General features: G+C 44.6%; 11 protein-coding genes across 11 annotated transcripts; all 11 read right to left on the reverse strand.

Annotated features, from left to right (window-relative positions):
* Positions 1-1,701: 1,701 nt before the first annotated feature.
* Positions 1,702-2,328, reverse strand: LOC140226193 (uncharacterized). Its single transcript, XM_072306684.1, has one exon. It carries the CDS (start codon positions 2,326-2,328, stop codon positions 1,702-1,704), a length of 627 nt encoding a protein of 208 aa, XP_072162785.1.
* Positions 2,329-3,264: 936 nt separating this feature from the next.
* Positions 3,265-3,639, reverse strand: LOC140226194 (histone H2A, embryonic). Its single transcript, XM_072306685.1, has one exon. The coding sequence runs from the start codon at positions 3,637-3,639 to the stop codon at positions 3,265-3,267; it is 375 nt and encodes a 124-aa protein (XP_072162786.1).
* An 874-nt stretch (positions 3,640-4,513) lies between these two features.
* On the reverse strand, positions 4,514-4,924 carry LOC140226195 (histone H3, embryonic). Its single transcript, XM_072306686.1, has one exon. The coding sequence runs from the start codon at positions 4,922-4,924 to the stop codon at positions 4,514-4,516; it is 411 nt and encodes a 136-aa protein (XP_072162787.1).
* An 820-nt stretch (positions 4,925-5,744) lies between these two features.
* On the reverse strand, positions 5,745-6,119 carry LOC140226196 (histone H2B.2, embryonic). Its single transcript, XM_072306687.1, has one exon. It carries the CDS (start codon positions 6,117-6,119, stop codon positions 5,745-5,747), a length of 375 nt encoding a protein of 124 aa, XP_072162788.1.
* A 1,637-nt stretch (positions 6,120-7,756) lies between these two features.
* Positions 7,757-8,068, reverse strand: LOC140226197 (histone H4). Its single transcript, XM_072306688.1, has one exon. It carries the CDS (start codon positions 8,066-8,068, stop codon positions 7,757-7,759), a length of 312 nt encoding a protein of 103 aa, XP_072162789.1.
* Positions 8,069-8,855: 787 nt separating this feature from the next.
* LOC140226199 (uncharacterized) lies at positions 8,856-9,482 on the reverse strand. Its single transcript, XM_072306689.1, has one exon. It carries the CDS (start codon positions 9,480-9,482, stop codon positions 8,856-8,858), a length of 627 nt encoding a protein of 208 aa, XP_072162790.1.
* A 935-nt stretch (positions 9,483-10,417) lies between these two features.
* LOC140226200 (histone H2A, embryonic) lies at positions 10,418-10,792 on the reverse strand. The gene has a single exon (XM_072306690.1). It carries the CDS (start codon positions 10,790-10,792, stop codon positions 10,418-10,420), a length of 375 nt encoding a protein of 124 aa, XP_072162791.1.
* Positions 10,793-11,665: 873 nt separating this feature from the next.
* On the reverse strand, positions 11,666-12,076 carry LOC140226201 (histone H3, embryonic). The gene has a single exon (XM_072306691.1). It carries the CDS (start codon positions 12,074-12,076, stop codon positions 11,666-11,668), a length of 411 nt encoding a protein of 136 aa, XP_072162792.1.
* Positions 12,077-12,896: 820 nt separating this feature from the next.
* On the reverse strand, positions 12,897-13,271 carry LOC140226442 (histone H2B.2, embryonic). The gene has a single exon (XM_072306908.1). It carries the CDS (start codon positions 13,269-13,271, stop codon positions 12,897-12,899), a length of 375 nt encoding a protein of 124 aa, XP_072163009.1.
* Positions 13,272-14,916: 1,645 nt separating this feature from the next.
* Positions 14,917-15,228, reverse strand: LOC140246569 (histone H4-like). Its single transcript, XM_072325911.1, has one exon. The coding sequence runs from the start codon at positions 15,226-15,228 to the stop codon at positions 14,917-14,919; it is 312 nt and encodes a 103-aa protein (XP_072182012.1).
* A 788-nt stretch (positions 15,229-16,016) lies between these two features.
* On the reverse strand, positions 16,017-16,643 carry LOC140226202 (uncharacterized). Its single transcript, XM_072306693.1, has one exon. The coding sequence runs from the start codon at positions 16,641-16,643 to the stop codon at positions 16,017-16,019; it is 627 nt and encodes a 208-aa protein (XP_072162794.1).
* Positions 16,644-17,016: the final 373 nt, after the last annotated feature.

The raw sequence follows: 17,016 nt of genomic DNA on the forward strand, positions 1-17,016 counted from the left end.
CACGCCTGGACATGGACTGGAATTTGGAGATACTACCAAGACAGTATCATTCAGCAAAAAAAATAAAAAAATTAAAAAAAAAATAAATAAAAATAAAATAAAAATGACACACACACACACACAAAAAAAACCAAAAACAAAAACAAAAACAAAAACAAACAAACCCTGCTAATTATTGACTACATTGTATTATGAATCAAGTAGAATGTTTGGCTTCACCTGATATTGAGTTAAACTCACTAAAGAGGATAGATTCTATACACTATTTGGCATATAGCCAATTTTACGCAGATTCAATAGCCTCGATACAAAATGTGGATAAGTCTGGACAATATCTTGCTGTCTGACATTGGCTTTTGGTATTGTGCAGTGGGAAACAAGCAGTCAATCAATCAATCAATCAATCAATCAATCAAGTAGGTAAAAAAAAAGGAGTATCAGCAAAGTACAAATGCAAGAAGGTATGTTTGTTTGTTTTTTGTAACGCAAAATAAATATTTACAAATAGATTTCAGCTTCAGCGTGTCAGCAAGCGGCGACGAAGGTAGATAACATGTGTAAACTTAACACGCAATCAAAAGGAATAAGGGAAGTTAGCAGCTTTTTTGCGAGATACGAAACAGAATATATATAGTTACAGGAGATTTTCTAGATCTAGTTTGATTACAAAGAGAAAAGAAAAGAAAAGTAAATGATGATTTAATATTTGCAGAGAATATTATTCACGTTTTTCATTTCTACACGCAATTCAAGAACAAATTAGGGTAAAATTGGACAAAAATCTGTCTACTGCCATCTGGTGGCAGAAACCGTTATTTCACCACCGCGGCCGGCCGGCCGGCAGGCGGGGCCGTCACGCCCGCCTGAATCGATGCTTCTGCTAATCCTCATCTAATTTGCATGAACTGTGCGAGCGGATCCTCCGAACGCGTATAAAAGAGGAAAGGGGGCAGCTGACCATAACGATGACGCTCCCAATGACCGAACAGGGTTAAGTAACCGCTTTGCGGACATGGAGGGCGACGCCCCATTCTCCTACTGTCCGCCGCGGCCAGCCCACGATCCGCCTGCACGAGATCCGGCTGGATCGAGTGCGCCACCTCACGGCCGTTCGTTACGTTGACCAGACCAGCACCGCGAGTCGGACGGGCACTGTGTCACATCACATACATTACTCTGTCGCACATTACCTAAAGAAATGAACAAATAAAATACACATATGATAATATTGACAGCATAAAGCTACATAGATATGGAGTGGCAGATATATACATATACATATACATATATACACACACTCACACTCACATAATTTCGAGCTTGAAACGATTTTTCAGAGTAAAACTTCTCTCCCAAACGAAAACCATCACCCTCCCCCCGCTCGCATTCTGTTTAGCCTATTTTCGCTAGCTCTCACACAATTGTTTGCTCTTGAGTAACACATAAAACTCCTCAATTGTGCCTTCATCTACCATTTCTCTCCTTTTCAACATAAATTCACCAATAGAGAATGATTTCTGTTTTTGTAAACTATTCCTTTCTATTTCCCCGTTTCGTGTATTTCCTTCTTTTTTTTTTCTTTCTTTCTTTTCTCAGTGCATCTTTCCATCGACTAGTTGATACTGCAACAATTATTCTTTCTTGGGTTTGTGGTGGCTCTTAAAAGAGCCGTTTGATTTTTGGTGTGAGGTGCAAATAAACTTATTTGGCACCCTTCTTGGCAGCAGGCTTCTTTGGTTTTGCCGCCTTGGATTTGGTCGTCGTCTTCTTCGCCACTTTCTTCGGGGTTGCCTTCTTGGATGGCTTCTTTGCTGCGGTCTTCTTCTTGGGCGTCTTCGTTTTCTCCGACTTGGTTGCCGTCTTCTTCGCCGGCTTCTTCTTTGTCGCCTTCTTCTTCTTCTCCTTCTTTTCTGCTGCAGCTTTGGCCTTCTTGGCGACCGCCTTCTCTTTCTTTGCGGCTGCCTTTGCCTTTGCCTTCTCGCGGTCAGCCTTAACCTTTGCCTTCTGCTTCTCTTTTCGTGCCTTCTCCGCCGCCTCTGCCTTTGCTGCCTTGACGTTCAGCTTGAAAGAGCCAGATGCCCCGACACCTTTCGTCTGAACCAGTGTCTCGTTGGCAACCCCTTTCCGCAGAGCTCGCTTGATGAAGATGGTCTGTCGGTCCATATCGCCTACTTTGTAGTTGGCTGCGATGTACTTCTTAATGGCCTGAAGCGATGATCCATTCCGCTCCTTCAGTGCGCCGATAGCAGCATTGACCATCACCTGGGTCGGTGGATGCTCGGGCGCTTTCTTCTTGGTCGTCTTCTTTGCTGCTTCCGAAGCCGCCATCACGATAACAATCGATGCGATACGTAGTGAGTCAGAGAGTAGTGGAACAAAACTAATGACTCGCAACCTTCGCACTGTCGTTTTATCAGCTCATTGCGTACCTCGAAGGAATCACCGGACATCTCGGGCATGGCGTCGTGCAGACGCTCTGCCTAATGTGCTTCCACATCTGTTCTCTGTTTCATATTACTTGATTTACTTTTCTGCTCCATTTGTTTTATCCACGTGTTTCCCTAAGGCAGCTGTTTTATATTACAACATGCCGAAAACTGCAACAATTTTAGACAGCAAACGCACAAACACTAGAGCATTAATGCAATCAAACACACAAACTTCCTACATACATGTGGCTGTGCTGTTCTTATGTTGTCGATAAATTACTCTTTTATTTTAATACCTTCTTTTTAACCTCAGAACGGCCTCGCCTGACGATTTATCATCTGTGCATTTCATAAATTCATAAATTCTTCCGAAATTAACTTGGTACTTAACTCTTGCTTATTTTCATACTCTAGTCTATGCTTATTCTTTACTCCATATTCTCTCCTCATCTAATGGTATGTATTGCCACCTTATATATTTAGTCTTTATTCTATAGTCTTTATTCTTTAGTCTAGATATCCCTTATCTATTTTGTCTCCTTATATAATATCATGCATTTTCACCTTACATATATATCATTATATTTCTTCCTTTCTCTACATTTCCTATTTATGTGTGATTCAAGTAAGGATAATTAGAGAGAGAGAGAGAGAGAGAGAGAAAGAGAGAGAAAGGAAAAAAAAAATAAAAAGAAAAGAACAGAAAAAAAAAAAACAGATATAGCGGAAATCTCAACACAACACAAAATAGCATGATGAATTGAATGTATTCTTTCTGGAAAATGTGGTGGCCCTGATAAGGGCCGTTTGGTTGAAAAGAGCCGCCGTGAAGTGTCTAACTGGACTTTGCAGTCTTCTTCGGCAGAAGCACAGCCTGGATGTTTGGCAGTACACCACCCTGAGCGATTGTCACGCCTCCCAGCAGCTTGTTCAGCTCTTCGTCGTTGCGAACGGCAAGTTGAAGATGTCGCGGGATGATCCTCGTCTTCTTGTTATCGCGTGCGGCGTTGCCGGCCAGCTCCAGAATCTCAGCGGTCAGGTACTCCAGAACAGCAGCTAGGTACACTGGTGCACCAGCGCCTACTCTCTGGGCGTAATTGCCTTTACGAAGGAAGCGATGAACTCGGCCGACGGGGAACTGCAGGCCGGCGCGTGATGATCGAGACTTGGCCTTGGTGCGAGCCTTGCCAGATTTTCCTCGTCCAGACATGGTTGGAGACGGAGAGACAAATGTGTTGACGTGATCTGAATGCTGATTCAACTGAGAGTGTGATCCCCGCCGATTGTTTCCGCACCCATTTATACCCCGCTCGGGGATCCAGCGGGTCAAGATCCTTTTGTTGACCGGTCGACCAATCAGCGTAGCCGGTGGCAGAAGTGGGCAGCTGCTACTGCTGCCAGTGCGGACACAAGCGCTGTTTGCTGCCCTCTTGCTGGCTAACTCGGCACAGTGTCTAGTAGTTCAATGCAGCTAGTTGTATCGCGGCGGCTGTCCATATATTATATTTCACAATAAAGCAATTGTGAATACACACTTTCAGTTGAATCAGCATTCGGATCACGTCAACACATTGGTAAAAAGACTCCGAATTAACGTCACAATCTTTCATTTTTTTTTCCTTTTCTTGACCATATAGTTTTACTTTTTCTTACCCCCCTCCCTTCACTCCTTCTGTCTCCCTATCTATCCCTCTCCCCCCTCTCTCTCTCTCTCTCTCTCTCCCTCTCTATCAAGCACCTTACAGACCCCTTCTCGTCTCAATTACATATGAATTGATTTGCTAGGTACATAATCGCCGTAGACTGCGTTTCATTTGAAGGGGGGGGGGGGCAGATATCCCTACTTTACGTGCATTTCATTTATCTTTGTGGTTTTCTTGTTCTCATTTTTCATTTCCGTTCAACTACGTGTGCACTTTTAAATACATAAATATCTAACATCATCCAAGGCTCTACTTTTTAAAACTAAGAATAACAAACAGAATATTGTCCTGTATGAACCATGATATTCTTTCTTGATAATGTGGTGGCTCTGAAAAGAGCCGTTGTGTTGTGTGGTGCGACCACGGAGGACAGGCCTCTCTCTACGCCCTCTCTCCCCGGATGCGACGGGCCAGCTGAATGTCCTTGGGCATGATGGTAACCCGCTTGGCGTGGATGGCGCACAGGTTGGTGTCTTCGAACAGACCGACGAGATAAGCCTCGCTCGCTTCTTGGAGGGCCATGACAGCAGAACTTTGGAAGCGCAGCTCGGTCTTGAAATCCTGAGCAATCTCACGAACAAGTCGCTGGAAGGGGAGTTTGCGGATGAGAAGTTCGGTGCTCTTCTGGTAGCGGCGAATCTCACGAAGTGCGACTGTGCCGGGCCTATAGCGATGAGGTTTCTTCACTCCTCCGGTGGCGGGGGCACTCTTGCGAGCAGCCTTCGTAGCCAGTTGCTTGCGAGGAGCCTTGCCTCCAGTCGACTTGCGAGCCGTCTGCTTGGTGCGAGCCATGTTTTCTTCAGGTAACGAGTGGGGAGTTTTCTCGATGCGGAGTTGGGAAGAGAATGAAACCGCCGGACATCCAGCTCCCATTTTATATCGCGGACGATGGATCCCTAGACCCGGGACGGATCCAATCCGTGGCCTGTGATTGGTCAAGCAGTGATTTCCTTTGTCCGATCTGGGCGCACCAGCCCCGCAGCGGCGGCCCCCACCCGTCCCGTCCGCTATGGTTGGTCACGCCGCTCAACCTGTTCACGCCTTCCCGTAGATGGCGCCGTTGAGATACCAGCTCGCGAATTCAATGATTATTTCGGCGTATAATATACTGAAAACATCATTCCGAACGATTTTTTTCTGTATGCAGGCTGCTGTAACAGTGATATTATTACTATACGTGCATGATGGTATTTGGAATAGATTCATATAGCAACAGCTCGTTAAGAAGACGATTGTATAAAGCGGTGTGGTAATTTAATACACTCTTTTACCCGAAAGGGAAGAGCTGGCTGATTGGAAGTTAATCTATATTGTGCGGGTCTTAAACATTAATCTGTAATATGTTTGCCTAATTTTACCATGTTTCAATCAGGTGGTGCTGTCAATAAACTAATTAACGAATACATTAAGTGAACACGAGAAGCAAATATAAATAAGCATACAATGTGAAGTCACTATAAACAAGCGATGATTTGTATTAAAGTAAAGTACTAGCTTTTCGATTCGTTATAATTAGTATATGATTAGGATTTCATACAACAGTGGGATATTCTTTCTTGGTTATGTGGTGGCCCTGATAAGGGCCGTTTGAGATATAGGCGACTGTGGACATCTACTTGGATGTAGTGTACTTGGTGACAGCTTTGGTGCCCTCGCTGACGGCGTGCTTTGCCAGTTCTCCGGGGAGAAGGAGGCGCACTGCGGTCTGCACTTCACGGCTGCTGATGGTCGACTTCTTGTTGTACTGACCGAGACGTGCAGCTTCGGCGGCGATGCGTTCGAAAATGTCGTTGACGAAGCTGTTCATGATGGACATGGCGCGACTCGAAATTCCAGTATCTGGGTGGACTTGCTTCAGAACCTTGTAGATGTAGATGCCGTAGCTCTCCTTCCTCTTCCTACGCCTCTTCTTGTCGGCATTGGGCCGGGGAGCCTTGGCAGCTTTCTTGGAACCCTTCTTGGCAACTTGTCCGGATGGAGGAGCCATTGTGAGCGTTGACTAGAGACTAGGCGGATGCGAATTCGATGCAGCTTTGAAAGAGAAATGTTATGGTCAGCTGCCCCCTTTCCTCTTTTATACGCGTTCGGAGGATCCGCTCGCACAGTTCATGCAAATTAGATGAGGATTAGCAGAAGCATCGATTCAGGCGGGCGTGACGGCCCCGCCTGCCGGCCGGCCGGCCGCGGTGGTGGAATAACGGTTTCTGCCACCAGATGGCAGTAGACAGATTTTTGTCCAATTTTACCTTAATTTGTTCACGAATTGCGTGTAAAAATGAAAAACGTGAATAATATTCTCTGCAAATATTAAATCACCATTTACTTTTCTTTTCTTTTCTCTTTGTAATCAAACTAGATCTAGAAAATCTCCTGTAACTATATATATTCTGTTTCGTATCTCGCAAAAAAAGCTGCTAACTTCCCTTATTCCTTTTGATTGCGTGTTAAGCTTACACGTTATCTACCTTCGTCGCCGCTTGCTGACACGCTGAAGCTGAAATCTATTTGTAAATATTCATTTTGCGTTAGAAAAAAACAACAAACATACCTTCTTGCATTCATACTTTGCTGATACTCTTTTTTTTTTTACCTACTTGATTGATTGATTGATTGACTGCTTGTTTCCCACTGCACAATACCAAAAGCCAATGTCAGACAGCAAGATATTGTCCAGACTTACCCACATTTTGTATTGAGGGTATTGAATCTGCGTAAAATTGGCTATATGCCAAATAGTGTATAGAATCTATCCTCTTTAGTGAGTTTAACTCAATATCAGGTGAAGCCAAACAATCTACTTGATTCATAATACAATGTAGTCAATAATTAGCAGGGGTTTTTTTTTTTTTGTTTTTTGTTGGTGGGTGTGTGTGTGTGTGTGTGTCTTTTTTATCTTCTATTTTTTTTTTTTTTTCTGAATGATACTGTCTTGGTAGTATCTCCAAATTCCCGTCCATGTCCAGGCGTGGGGCGGCATGTGCATTGTGAGCTTCACAACTCTTAATGAAATATCTATGAGCAAAGGCAACAACTTCACCAAAGAAATGTGTAATGTTGTTGCTTTATACAACCCGCCCACTATGGGAGCAACAACTTTACCAAAAAGGCAACAACTTTACACATAAAGCAACAACTTTACAATTGTATGACAACAACTTTACAATTGTATGACAACAACTTTACTTATGAAAATAACGTCTCTCTCTTTCTCTTTCTCTCTCTCTCTCTCTCTCTCTCTCTCTCTCTCACTCTCTCTATTTGCAACTGGGGGCTGTGATCAGCGAATGGATGCCATAATTATTCTATTACCTTCAATTACAACTGGTAAACTCTGTAAAGCGTATAATGAGGGCGTTTTAAGAGCATTGCCACGAAACAGAAATCTGAACTTAAAAGATGTACGAACAGTGTGGTTATATATATATATATATATATATATATATATATATATATATATATATATATATAGATTGCGCATTGATTCAAACGTGCTACTTATGATGACGTTCCGTAATAAGAAAAGGAAAGAGATGTGGAAACTTGTTTCATTAAGTGTATTCTTTCTTGATAATGTGGTGGCTCTGAAAAGAGCCGTTGTTTTGTGGTGCAGGAGGCCGTTAAATTCTAGCCGCCAAATCCGTAGAGTGTTCGTCCCTGCCTCTTCAGTGCGTAGACGACGTCCATGGCAGTAACCGTCTTGCGTTTGGCATGCTCGCAGTATGTCACTGCATCGCGGATCACGTTCTCAAGGAAGACTTTCAGGACTCCGCGGGTTTCTTCGTAGATGAGGCCCGAGATTCGCTTCACGCCGCCCCTTCTTGCCAGACGACGGATGGCTGGCTTGGTGATGCCCTGGATGTTATCTCGAAGAACTTTGCGGTGCCGCTTTGCTCCTCCCTTTCCTAGTCCTTTGCCTCCTTTACCGCGTCCAGACATGATGGCGTGAGTTGATTGTGGTTTAGCTGATGAGAGATCCAAAAGCCGAATGATGACGCTCCCAATGACCGAACAGGGTTAAGTAACCGCTTTGCGGACATGGAGGGCGACGCCCCATTCTCCTACTGTCCGCCGCGGCCAGCCCACGATCCGCCTGCACGAGATCCGGCTGGATCGAGTGCGCCACCTCACGGCCGTTCGTTACGTTGACCAGACCAGCACCGCGAGTCGGACGGGCACTGTGTCACATCACATACATTACTCTGTCGCACATTACCTAAAGAAATGAACAAATAAAATACACATATGATAATATTGACAGCATAAAGCTACATAGATATGGAGTGGCAGATATATACATATACATATACATATATACACACACTCACACTCACATAATTTCGAGCTTGAAACGATTTTTCAGAGTAAAACTTCTCTCCCAAACGAAAACCATCACCCTCCCCCCGCTCGCATTCTGTTTAGCCTATTTTCGCTAGCTCTCACACAATTGTTTGCTCTTGAGTAACACATAAAACTCCTCAATTGTGCCTTCATCTACCATTTCTCTCCTTTTCAACATAAATTCACCAATAGAGAATGATTTCTGTTTTTGTAAACTATTCCTTTCTATTTCCCCGTTTCGTGTATTTCCTTCTTTTTTTTTCTTTCTTTCTTTTCTCAGTGCATCTTTCCATCGACTAGTTGATACTGCAACAATTATTCTTTCTTGGGTTTGTGGTGGCTCTTAAAAGAGCCGTTTGATTTTTGGTGTGAGGTGCAAATAAACTTATTTGGCACCCTTCTTGGCAGCAGGCTTCTTTGGTTTTGCCGCCTTGGATTTGGTCGTCGTCTTCTTCGCCACTTTCTTCGGGGTTGCCTTCTTGGATGGCTTCTTTGCTGCGGTCTTCTTCTTGGGCGTCTTCGTTTTCTCCGACTTGGTTGCCGTCTTCTTCGCCGGCTTCTTCTTTGTCGCCTTCTTCTTCTTCTCCTTCTTTTCTGCTGCAGCTTTGGCCTTCTTGGCGACCGCCTTCTCTTTCTTTGCGGCTGCCTTTGCCTTTGCCTTCTCGCGGTCAGCCTTAACCTTTGCCTTCTGCTTCTCTTTTCGTGCCTTCTCCGCCGCCTCTGCCTTTGCTGCCTTGACGTTCAGCTTGAAAGAGCCAGATGCCCCGACACCTTTCGTCTGAACCAGTGTCTCGTTGGCAACCCCTTTCCGCAGAGCTCGCTTGATGAAGATGGTCTGTCGGTCCATATCGCCTACTTTGTAGTTGGCTGCGATGTACTTCTTAATGGCCTGAAGCGATGATCCATTCCGCTCCTTCAGTGCGCCGATAGCAGCATTGACCATCACCTGGGTCGGTGGATGCTCGGGCGCTTTCTTCTTGGTCGTCTTCTTTGCTGCTTCCGAAGCCGCCATCACGATAACAATCGATGCGATACGTAGTGAGTCAGAGAGTAGTGGAACAAAACTAATGACTCGCAACCTTCGCACTGTCGTTTTATCAGCTCATTGCGTACCTCGAAGGAATCACCGGACATCTCGGGCATGGCGTCGTGCAGACGCTCTGCCTAATGTGCTTCCACATCTGTTCTCTGTTTCATATTACTTGATTTACTTTTCTGCTCCATTTGTTTTATCCACGTGTTTCCCTAAGGCAGCTGTTTTATATTACAACATGCCGAAAACTGCAACAATTTTAGACAGCAAACGCACAAACACTAGAGCATTAATGCAATCAAACACACAAACTTCCTACATACATGTGGCTGTGCTGTTCTTATGTTGTCGATAAATTACTCTTTTATTTTAATACCTTCTTTTTAACCTCAGAACGGCCTCGCCTGACGATTTATCATCTGTGCATTTCATAAATTCATAAATTCTTCCGAAATTAACTTGGTACTTAACTCTTGCTTATTTTCATACTCTAGTCTATGCTTATTCTTTACTCCATATTCTCTCCTCATCTAATGGTATGTATTGCCACCTTATATATTTAGTCTTTATTCTATAGTCTTTATTCTTTAGTCTAGATATCCCTTATCTATTTTGTCTCCTTATATAATATCATGCATTTTCACCTTACATATATATCATTATATTTCTTCCTTTCTCTACATTTCCTATTTATGTGTGATTCAAGTAAGGATAATTAAGAGAGAGAGAGAGAGAGAGAGAGAGAGAGAGAAAGGAAAAAAAAAATAAAAAGAAAAGAACAGAAAAAAAAAAACAGATATAGCGGAAATCTCAACACAACACAAAATAGCATGATGAATTGAATGTATTCTTTCTGGAAAATGTGGTGGCCCTGATAAGGGGCCGTTTGGTTGAAAAGAGCCGCCGTGAAGTGTCTAACTGGACTTTGCAGTCTTCTTCGGCAGAAGCACAGCCTGGATGTTTGGCAGTACACCACCCTGAGCGATTGTCACGCCTCCCAGCAGCTTGTTCAGCTCTTCGTCGTTGCGAACGGCAAGTTGAAGATGTCGCGGGATGATCCTCGTCTTCTTGTTATCGCGTGCGGCGTTGCCGGCCAGCTCCAGAATCTCAGCGGTCAGGTACTCCAGAACAGCAGCTAGGTACACTGGTGCACCAGCGCCTACTCTCTGGGCGTAATTGCCTTTACGAAGGAAGCGATGAACTCGGCCGACGGGGAACTGCAGGCCGGCGCGTGATGATCGAGACTTGGCCTTGGTGCGAGCCTTGCCAGATTTTCCTCGTCCAGACATGGTTGGAGACGGAGAGACAAATGTGTTGACGTGATCTGAATGCTGATTCAACTGAGAGTGTGATCCCCGCCGATTGTTTCCGCACCCATTTATACCCCGCTCGGGGATCCAGCGGGTCAAGATCCTTTTGTTGACCGGTCGACCAATCAGCGTAGCCGGTGGCAGAAGTGGGCAGCTGCTACTGCTGCCAGTGCGGACACAAGCGCTGTTTGCTGCCCTCTTGCTGGCTAACTCGGCACAGTGTCTAGTAGTTCAATGCAGCTAGTTGTATCGCGGCGGCTGTCCATATATTATATTTCACAATAAAGCAATTGTGAATACACACTTTCAGTTGAATCAGCATTCGGATCACGTCAACACATTGGTAAAAAGACTCCGAATTAACGTCACAATCTTTCATTTTTTTTTCCTTTTCTTGACCATATAGTTTTACTTTTTCTTACCCCCCTCCCTTCACTCCTTCTGTCTCCCTATCTATCCCTCTCCCCCCTCTCTCTCTCTCTCTCTCTCTCCCTCTCTATCAAGCACCTTACAGACCCCTTCTCGTCTCAATTACATATGAATTGATTTGCTAGGTACATAATCGCCGTAGACTGCGTTTCATTTGAAGGGGGGGGGGCAGATATCCCTACTTTACGTGCATTTCATTTATCTTTGTGGTTTTCTTGTTCTCATTTTTCATTTCCGTTCAACTACGTGTGCACTTTTAAATACATAAATATCTAACATCATCCAAGGCTCTACTTTTTAAAACTAAGAATAACAAACAGAATATTGTCCTGTATGAACCATGATATTCTTTCTTGATAATGTGGTGGCTCTGAAAAGAGCCGTTGTGTTGTGTGGTGCGACCACGGGAGGACAGGCCTCTCTCTACGCCCTCTCTCCCCGGATGCGACGGGCCAGCTGAATGTCCTTGGGCATGATGGTAACCCGCTTGGCGTGGATGGCGCACAGGTTGGTGTCTTCGAACAGACCGACGAGATAAGCCTCGCTCGCTTCTTGGAGGGCCATGACAGCAGAACTTTGGAAGCGCAGCTCGGTCTTGAAATCCTGAGCAATCTCACGAACAAGTCGCTGGAAGGGGAGTTTGCGGATGAGAAGTTCGGTGCTCTTCTGGTAGCGGCGAATCTCACGAAGTGCGACTGTGCCGGGCCTATAGCGATGAGGTTTCTTCACTCCTCCGGTGGCGGGGGCACTCTTGCGAGCAGCCTTCGTAGCCAGTTGCTTGCGAGGAGCCTTGCCTCCAGTCGACTTGCGAGCCGTCTGCTTGGTGCGAGCCATGTTTTCTTCAGGTAACGAGTGGGGAGTTTTCTCGATGCGGAGTTGGGAAGAGAATGAAACCGCCGGACATCCAGCTCCCATTTTATATCGCGGACGATGGATCCCTAGACCCGGGACGGATCCAATCCGTGGCCTGTGATTGGTCAAGCAGTGATTTCCTTTGTCCGATCTGGGCGCACCAGCCCCGCAGCGGCGGCCCCCACCCGTCCCGTCCGCTATGGTTGGTCACGCCGCTCAACCTGTTCACGCCTTCCCGTAGATGGCGCCGTTGAGATACCAGCTCGCGAATTCAATGATTATTTCGGCGTATAATATACTGAAAACATCATTCCGAACGATTTTTTTCTGTATGCAGGCTGCTGTAACAGTGATATTATTACTATACGTGCATGATGGTATTTGGAATAGATTCATATAGCAACAGCTCGTTAAGAAGACGATTGTATAAAGCGGTGTGGTAATTTAATACACTCTTTTACCCGAAAGGGAAGAGCTGGCTGATTGGAAGTTAATCTATATTGTGCGGGTCTTAAACATTAATCTGTAATATGTTTGCCTAATTTTACCATGTTTCAATCAGGTGGTGCTGTCAATAAACTAATTAACGAATACATTAAGTGAACACGAGAAGCAAATATAAATAAGCATACAATGTGAAGTCACTATAAACAAGCGATGATTTGTATTAAAGTAAAGTACTAGCTTTTCGATTCGTTATAATTAGTATATGATTAGGATTTCATACAACAGTGGGATATTCTTTCTTGGTTATGTGGTGGCCCTGATAAGGGCCGTTTGAGATATAGGCGACTGTGGACATCTACTTGGATGTAGTGTACTTGGTGACAGCTTTGGTGCCCTCGCTGACGGCGTGCTTTGCCAGTTCTCCGGGGAGAAGGAGGCGCACTGCGGTCTGCACTTCACGGCTGCTGATGGTCGACTTCTTGTTGTACTGACCGAGACGTGCAGCTTCGGCGGCGATGCGTTCGAAAATGTCGTTGACGAAGCTGTTCATGATGGACATGGCGCGACTCGAAATTCCAGTATCTGGGTGGACTTGCTTCAGAACCTTGTAGATGTAGATGCCGTAGCTCTCCTTCCTCTTCCTACGCCTCTTCTTGTCGGCATTGGGCCGGGGAGCCTTGGCAGCTTTCTTGGAACCCTTCTTGGCAACTTGTCCGGATGGAGGAGCCATTGTGAGCGTTGACTAGAGACTAGGCGGATGCGAATTCGATGCAGCTTTGAAAGAGAAATGTTATGGTCAGCTGCCCCCTTTCCTCTTTTATACGCGTTCGGAGGATCCGCTCGCACAGTTCATGCAAATTAGATGAGGATTAGCAGAAGCATCGATTCAGGCGGGCGTGACGGCCCCGCCTGCCGGCCGGCCGGCCGCGGTGGTGGAATAACGGTTTCTGCCACCAGATGGCAGTAGACAGATTTTTGTCCAATTTTACCTTAATTTGTTCACGAATTGCGTGTAAAAATGAAAAACGTGAATAATATTCTCTGCAAATATTAAATCACCATTTACTTTTCTTTTCTTTTCTCTTTGTAATCAAACTAGATCTAGAAAATCTCCTGTAACTATATATATTCTGTTTCGTATCTCGCAAAAAAAGCTGCTAACTTCCCTTATTCCTTTTGATTGCGTGTTAAGCTTACACGTTATCTACCTTCGTCGCCGCTTGCTGACACGCTGAAGCTGAAATCTATTTGTAAATATTCATTTTGCGTTAGAAAAAAACAACAAACATACCTTCTTGCATTCATACTTTGCTGATACTCTTTTTTTTTTTACCTACTTGATTGATTGATTGATTGACTGCTTGTTTCCCACTGCACAATACCAAAAGCCAATGTCAGACAGCAAGATATTGTCCAGACTTACCCACATTTTGTATTGAGGGTATTGAATCTGCGTAAAATTGGCTATATGCCAAATAGTGTATAGAATCTATCCTCTTTAGTGAGTTTAACTCAATATCAGGTGAAGCCAAACAATCTACTTGATTCATAATACAATGTAGTCAATAATTAGCAGGGGTTTTTTTTTTTTTTTGTTTTTTGTTGGTGGGTGTGTGTGTGTGTGTGTGTCTTTTTTATCTTCTATTTTTTTTTTTTTTTCTGAATGATACTGTCTTGGTAGTATCTCCAAATTCCCGTCCATGTCCAGGCGTGGGGCGGCATGTGCATTGTGAGCTTCACAACTCTTAATGAAATATCTATGAGCAAAGGCAACAACTTCACCAAAGAAATGTGTAATGTTGTTGCTTTATACAACCCGCCCACTATGGGAGCAACAACTTTACCAAAAAGGCAACAACTTTACACATAAAGCAACAACTTTACAATTGTATGACAACAACTTTACAATTGTATGACAACAACTTTACTTATGAAAATAACGTCTCTCTCTTTCTCTTTCTCTCTCTCTCTCTCTCTCTCTCTCTCTCTCTCACTCTCTCTATTTGCAACTGGGGGCTGTGATCAGCGAATGGATGCCATAATTATTCTATTACCTTCAATTACAACTGGTAAACTCTGTAAAGCGTATAATGAGGGCGTTTTAAGAGCATTGCCACGAAACAGAAATCTGAACTTAAAAGATGTACGAACAGTGTGGTTATATATATATATATATATATATATATATATATATATATATATATATATATATATATATAGATTGCGCATTGATTCAAACGTGCTACTTATGATGACGTTCCGTAATAAGAAAAGGAAAGAGATGTGGAAACTTGTTTCATTAAGTGTATTCTTTCTTGATAATGTGGTGGCTCTGAAAAGAGCCGTTGTTTTGTGGTGCAGGAGGCCGTTAAATTCTAGCCGCCAAATCCGTAGAGTGTTCGTCCCTGCCTCTTCAGTGCGTAGACGACGTCCATGGCAGTAACCGTCTTGCGTTTGGCATGCTCGCAGTATGTCACTGCATCGCGGATCACGTTCTCAAGGAAGACTTTCAGGACTCCGCGGGTTTCTTCGTAGATGAGGCCCGAGATTCGCTTCACGACGCCCCTTCTTGCCAGACGACGGATGGCTGGCTTGGTGATGCCCTGGATGTTATCTCGAAGAACTTTGCGGTGCCGCTTTGCTCCTCCCTTTCCTAGTCCTTTGCCTCCTTTACCGCGTCCAGACATGATGGCGTGAGTTGATTGTGGTTTAGCTGATGAGAGATCCAAAAGCCGAATGATGACGCTCCCAATGACCGAACAGGGTTAAGTAACCGCTTTGCGGACATGGAGGGCGACGCCCCATTCTCCTACTGTCCGCCGCGGCCAGCCCACGATCCGCCTGCACGAGATCCGGCTGGATCGAGTGCGCCACCTCACGGCCGTTCGTTACGTTGACCAGACCAGCACCGCGAGTCGGACGGGCACTGTGTCACATCACATACATTACTCTGTCGCACATTACCTAAAGAAATGAACAAATAAAATACACATATGATAATATTGACAGCATAAAGCTACATAGATATGGAGTGGCAGATATATACATATACATATACATATATACACACACTCACACTCACATAATTTCGAGCTTGAAACGATTTTTCAGAGTAAAACTTCTCTCCCAAACGAAAACCATCACCCTCCCCCCGCTCGCATTCTGTTTAGCCTATTTTCGCTAGCTCTCACACAATTGTTTGCTCTTGAGTAACACATAAAACTCCTCAATTGTGCCTTCATCTACCATTTCTCTCCTTTTCAACATAAATTCACCAATAGAGAATGATTTCTGTTTTTGTAAACTATTCCTTTCTATTTCCCCGTTTCGTGTATTTCCTTCTTTTTTTTTTCTTTCTTTCTTTTCTCAGTGCATCTTTCCATCGACTAGTTGATACTGCAACAATTATTCTTTCTTGGGTTTGTGGTGGCTCTTAAAAGAGCCGTTTGATTTTTGGTGTGAGGTGCAAATAAACTTATTTGGCACCCTTCTTGGCAGCAGGCTTCTTTGGTTTTGCCGCCTTGGATTTGGTCGTCGTCTTCTTCGCCACTTTCTTCGGGGTTGCCTTCTTGGATGGCTTCTTTGCTGCGGTCTTCTTCTTGGGCGTCTTCGTTTTCTCCGACTTGGTTGCCGTCTTCTTCGCCGGCTTCTTCTTTGTCGCCTTCTTCTTCTTCTCCTTCTTTTCTGCTGCAGCTTTGGCCTTCTTGGCGACCGCCTTCTCTTTCTTTGCGGCTGCCTTTGCCTTTGCCTTCTCGCGGTCAGCCTTAACCTTTGCCTTCTGCTTCTCTTTTCGTGCCTTCTCCGCCGCCTCTGCCTTTGCTGCCTTGACGTTCAGCTTGAAAGAGCCAGATGCCCCGACACCTTTCGTCTGAACCAGTGTCTCGTTGGCAACCCCTTTCCGCAGAGCTCGCTTGATGAAGATGGTCTGTCGGTCCATATCGCCTACTTTGTAGTTGGCTGCGATGTACTTCTTAATGGCCTGAAGCGATGATCCATTCCGCTCCTTCAGTGCGCCGATAGCAGCATTGACCATCACCTGGGTCGGTGGATGCTCGGGCGCTTTCTTCTTGGTCGTCTTCTTTGCTGCTTCCGAAGCCGCCATCACGATAACAATCGATGCGATACGTAGTGAGTCAGAGAGTAGTGGAACAAAACTAATGACTCGCAACCTTCGCACTGTCGTTTTATCAGCTCATTGCGTACCTCGAAGGAATCACCGGACATCTCGGGCATGGCGTCGTGCAGACGCTCTGCCTAATGTGCTTCCACATCTGTTCTCTGTTTCATATTACTTGATTTACTTTTCTGCTCCATTTGTTTTATCCACGTGTTTCCCTAAGGCAGCTGTTTTATATTACAACATGCCGAAAACTGCAACAATTTTAGACAGCAAACGCACAAACACTAGAGCATTAATGCAATCAAACACACAAACTTCCTACATACATGTGGCTGTGCTGTTCTTATGTTGTCGA

The sequence above is a fragment of the Diadema setosum genome, chromosome 3 (genome assembly GCF_964275005.1).
Source record: "Diadema setosum chromosome 3, eeDiaSeto1, whole genome shotgun sequence".
Classification (NCBI taxonomy): Eukaryota; Metazoa; Echinodermata; class Echinoidea; order Diadematoida; family Diadematidae; genus Diadema; species Diadema setosum.

Bases quoted from the DNA above. Each gene is read 5' to 3' on its own strand.
- LOC140226193 (XM_072306684.1), bottom strand. From the start codon at position 2,328: ATGGCGGCTTCGGAAGCAGCAAAGAAGACGACCAAGAAGAAAGCGCCC.
- LOC140226194 (XM_072306685.1), bottom strand. From the start codon at position 3,639: ATGTCTGGACGAGGAAAATCTGGCAAGGCTCGCACCAAGGCCAAGTCT.
- LOC140226195 (XM_072306686.1), bottom strand. From the start codon at position 4,924: ATGGCTCGCACCAAGCAGACGGCTCGCAAGTCGACTGGAGGCAAGGCT.
- LOC140226196 (XM_072306687.1), bottom strand. From the start codon at position 6,119: ATGGCTCCTCCATCCGGACAAGTTGCCAAGAAGGGTTCCAAGAAAGCT.
- LOC140226197 (XM_072306688.1), bottom strand. From the start codon at position 8,068: ATGTCTGGACGCGGTAAAGGAGGCAAAGGACTAGGAAAGGGAGGAGCA.
- LOC140226199 (XM_072306689.1), bottom strand. From the start codon at position 9,482: ATGGCGGCTTCGGAAGCAGCAAAGAAGACGACCAAGAAGAAAGCGCCC.
- LOC140226200 (XM_072306690.1), bottom strand. From the start codon at position 10,792: ATGTCTGGACGAGGAAAATCTGGCAAGGCTCGCACCAAGGCCAAGTCT.
- LOC140226201 (XM_072306691.1), bottom strand. From the start codon at position 12,076: ATGGCTCGCACCAAGCAGACGGCTCGCAAGTCGACTGGAGGCAAGGCT.
- LOC140226442 (XM_072306908.1), bottom strand. From the start codon at position 13,271: ATGGCTCCTCCATCCGGACAAGTTGCCAAGAAGGGTTCCAAGAAAGCT.
- LOC140246569 (XM_072325911.1), bottom strand. From the start codon at position 15,228: ATGTCTGGACGCGGTAAAGGAGGCAAAGGACTAGGAAAGGGAGGAGCA.
- LOC140226202 (XM_072306693.1), bottom strand. From the start codon at position 16,643: ATGGCGGCTTCGGAAGCAGCAAAGAAGACGACCAAGAAGAAAGCGCCC.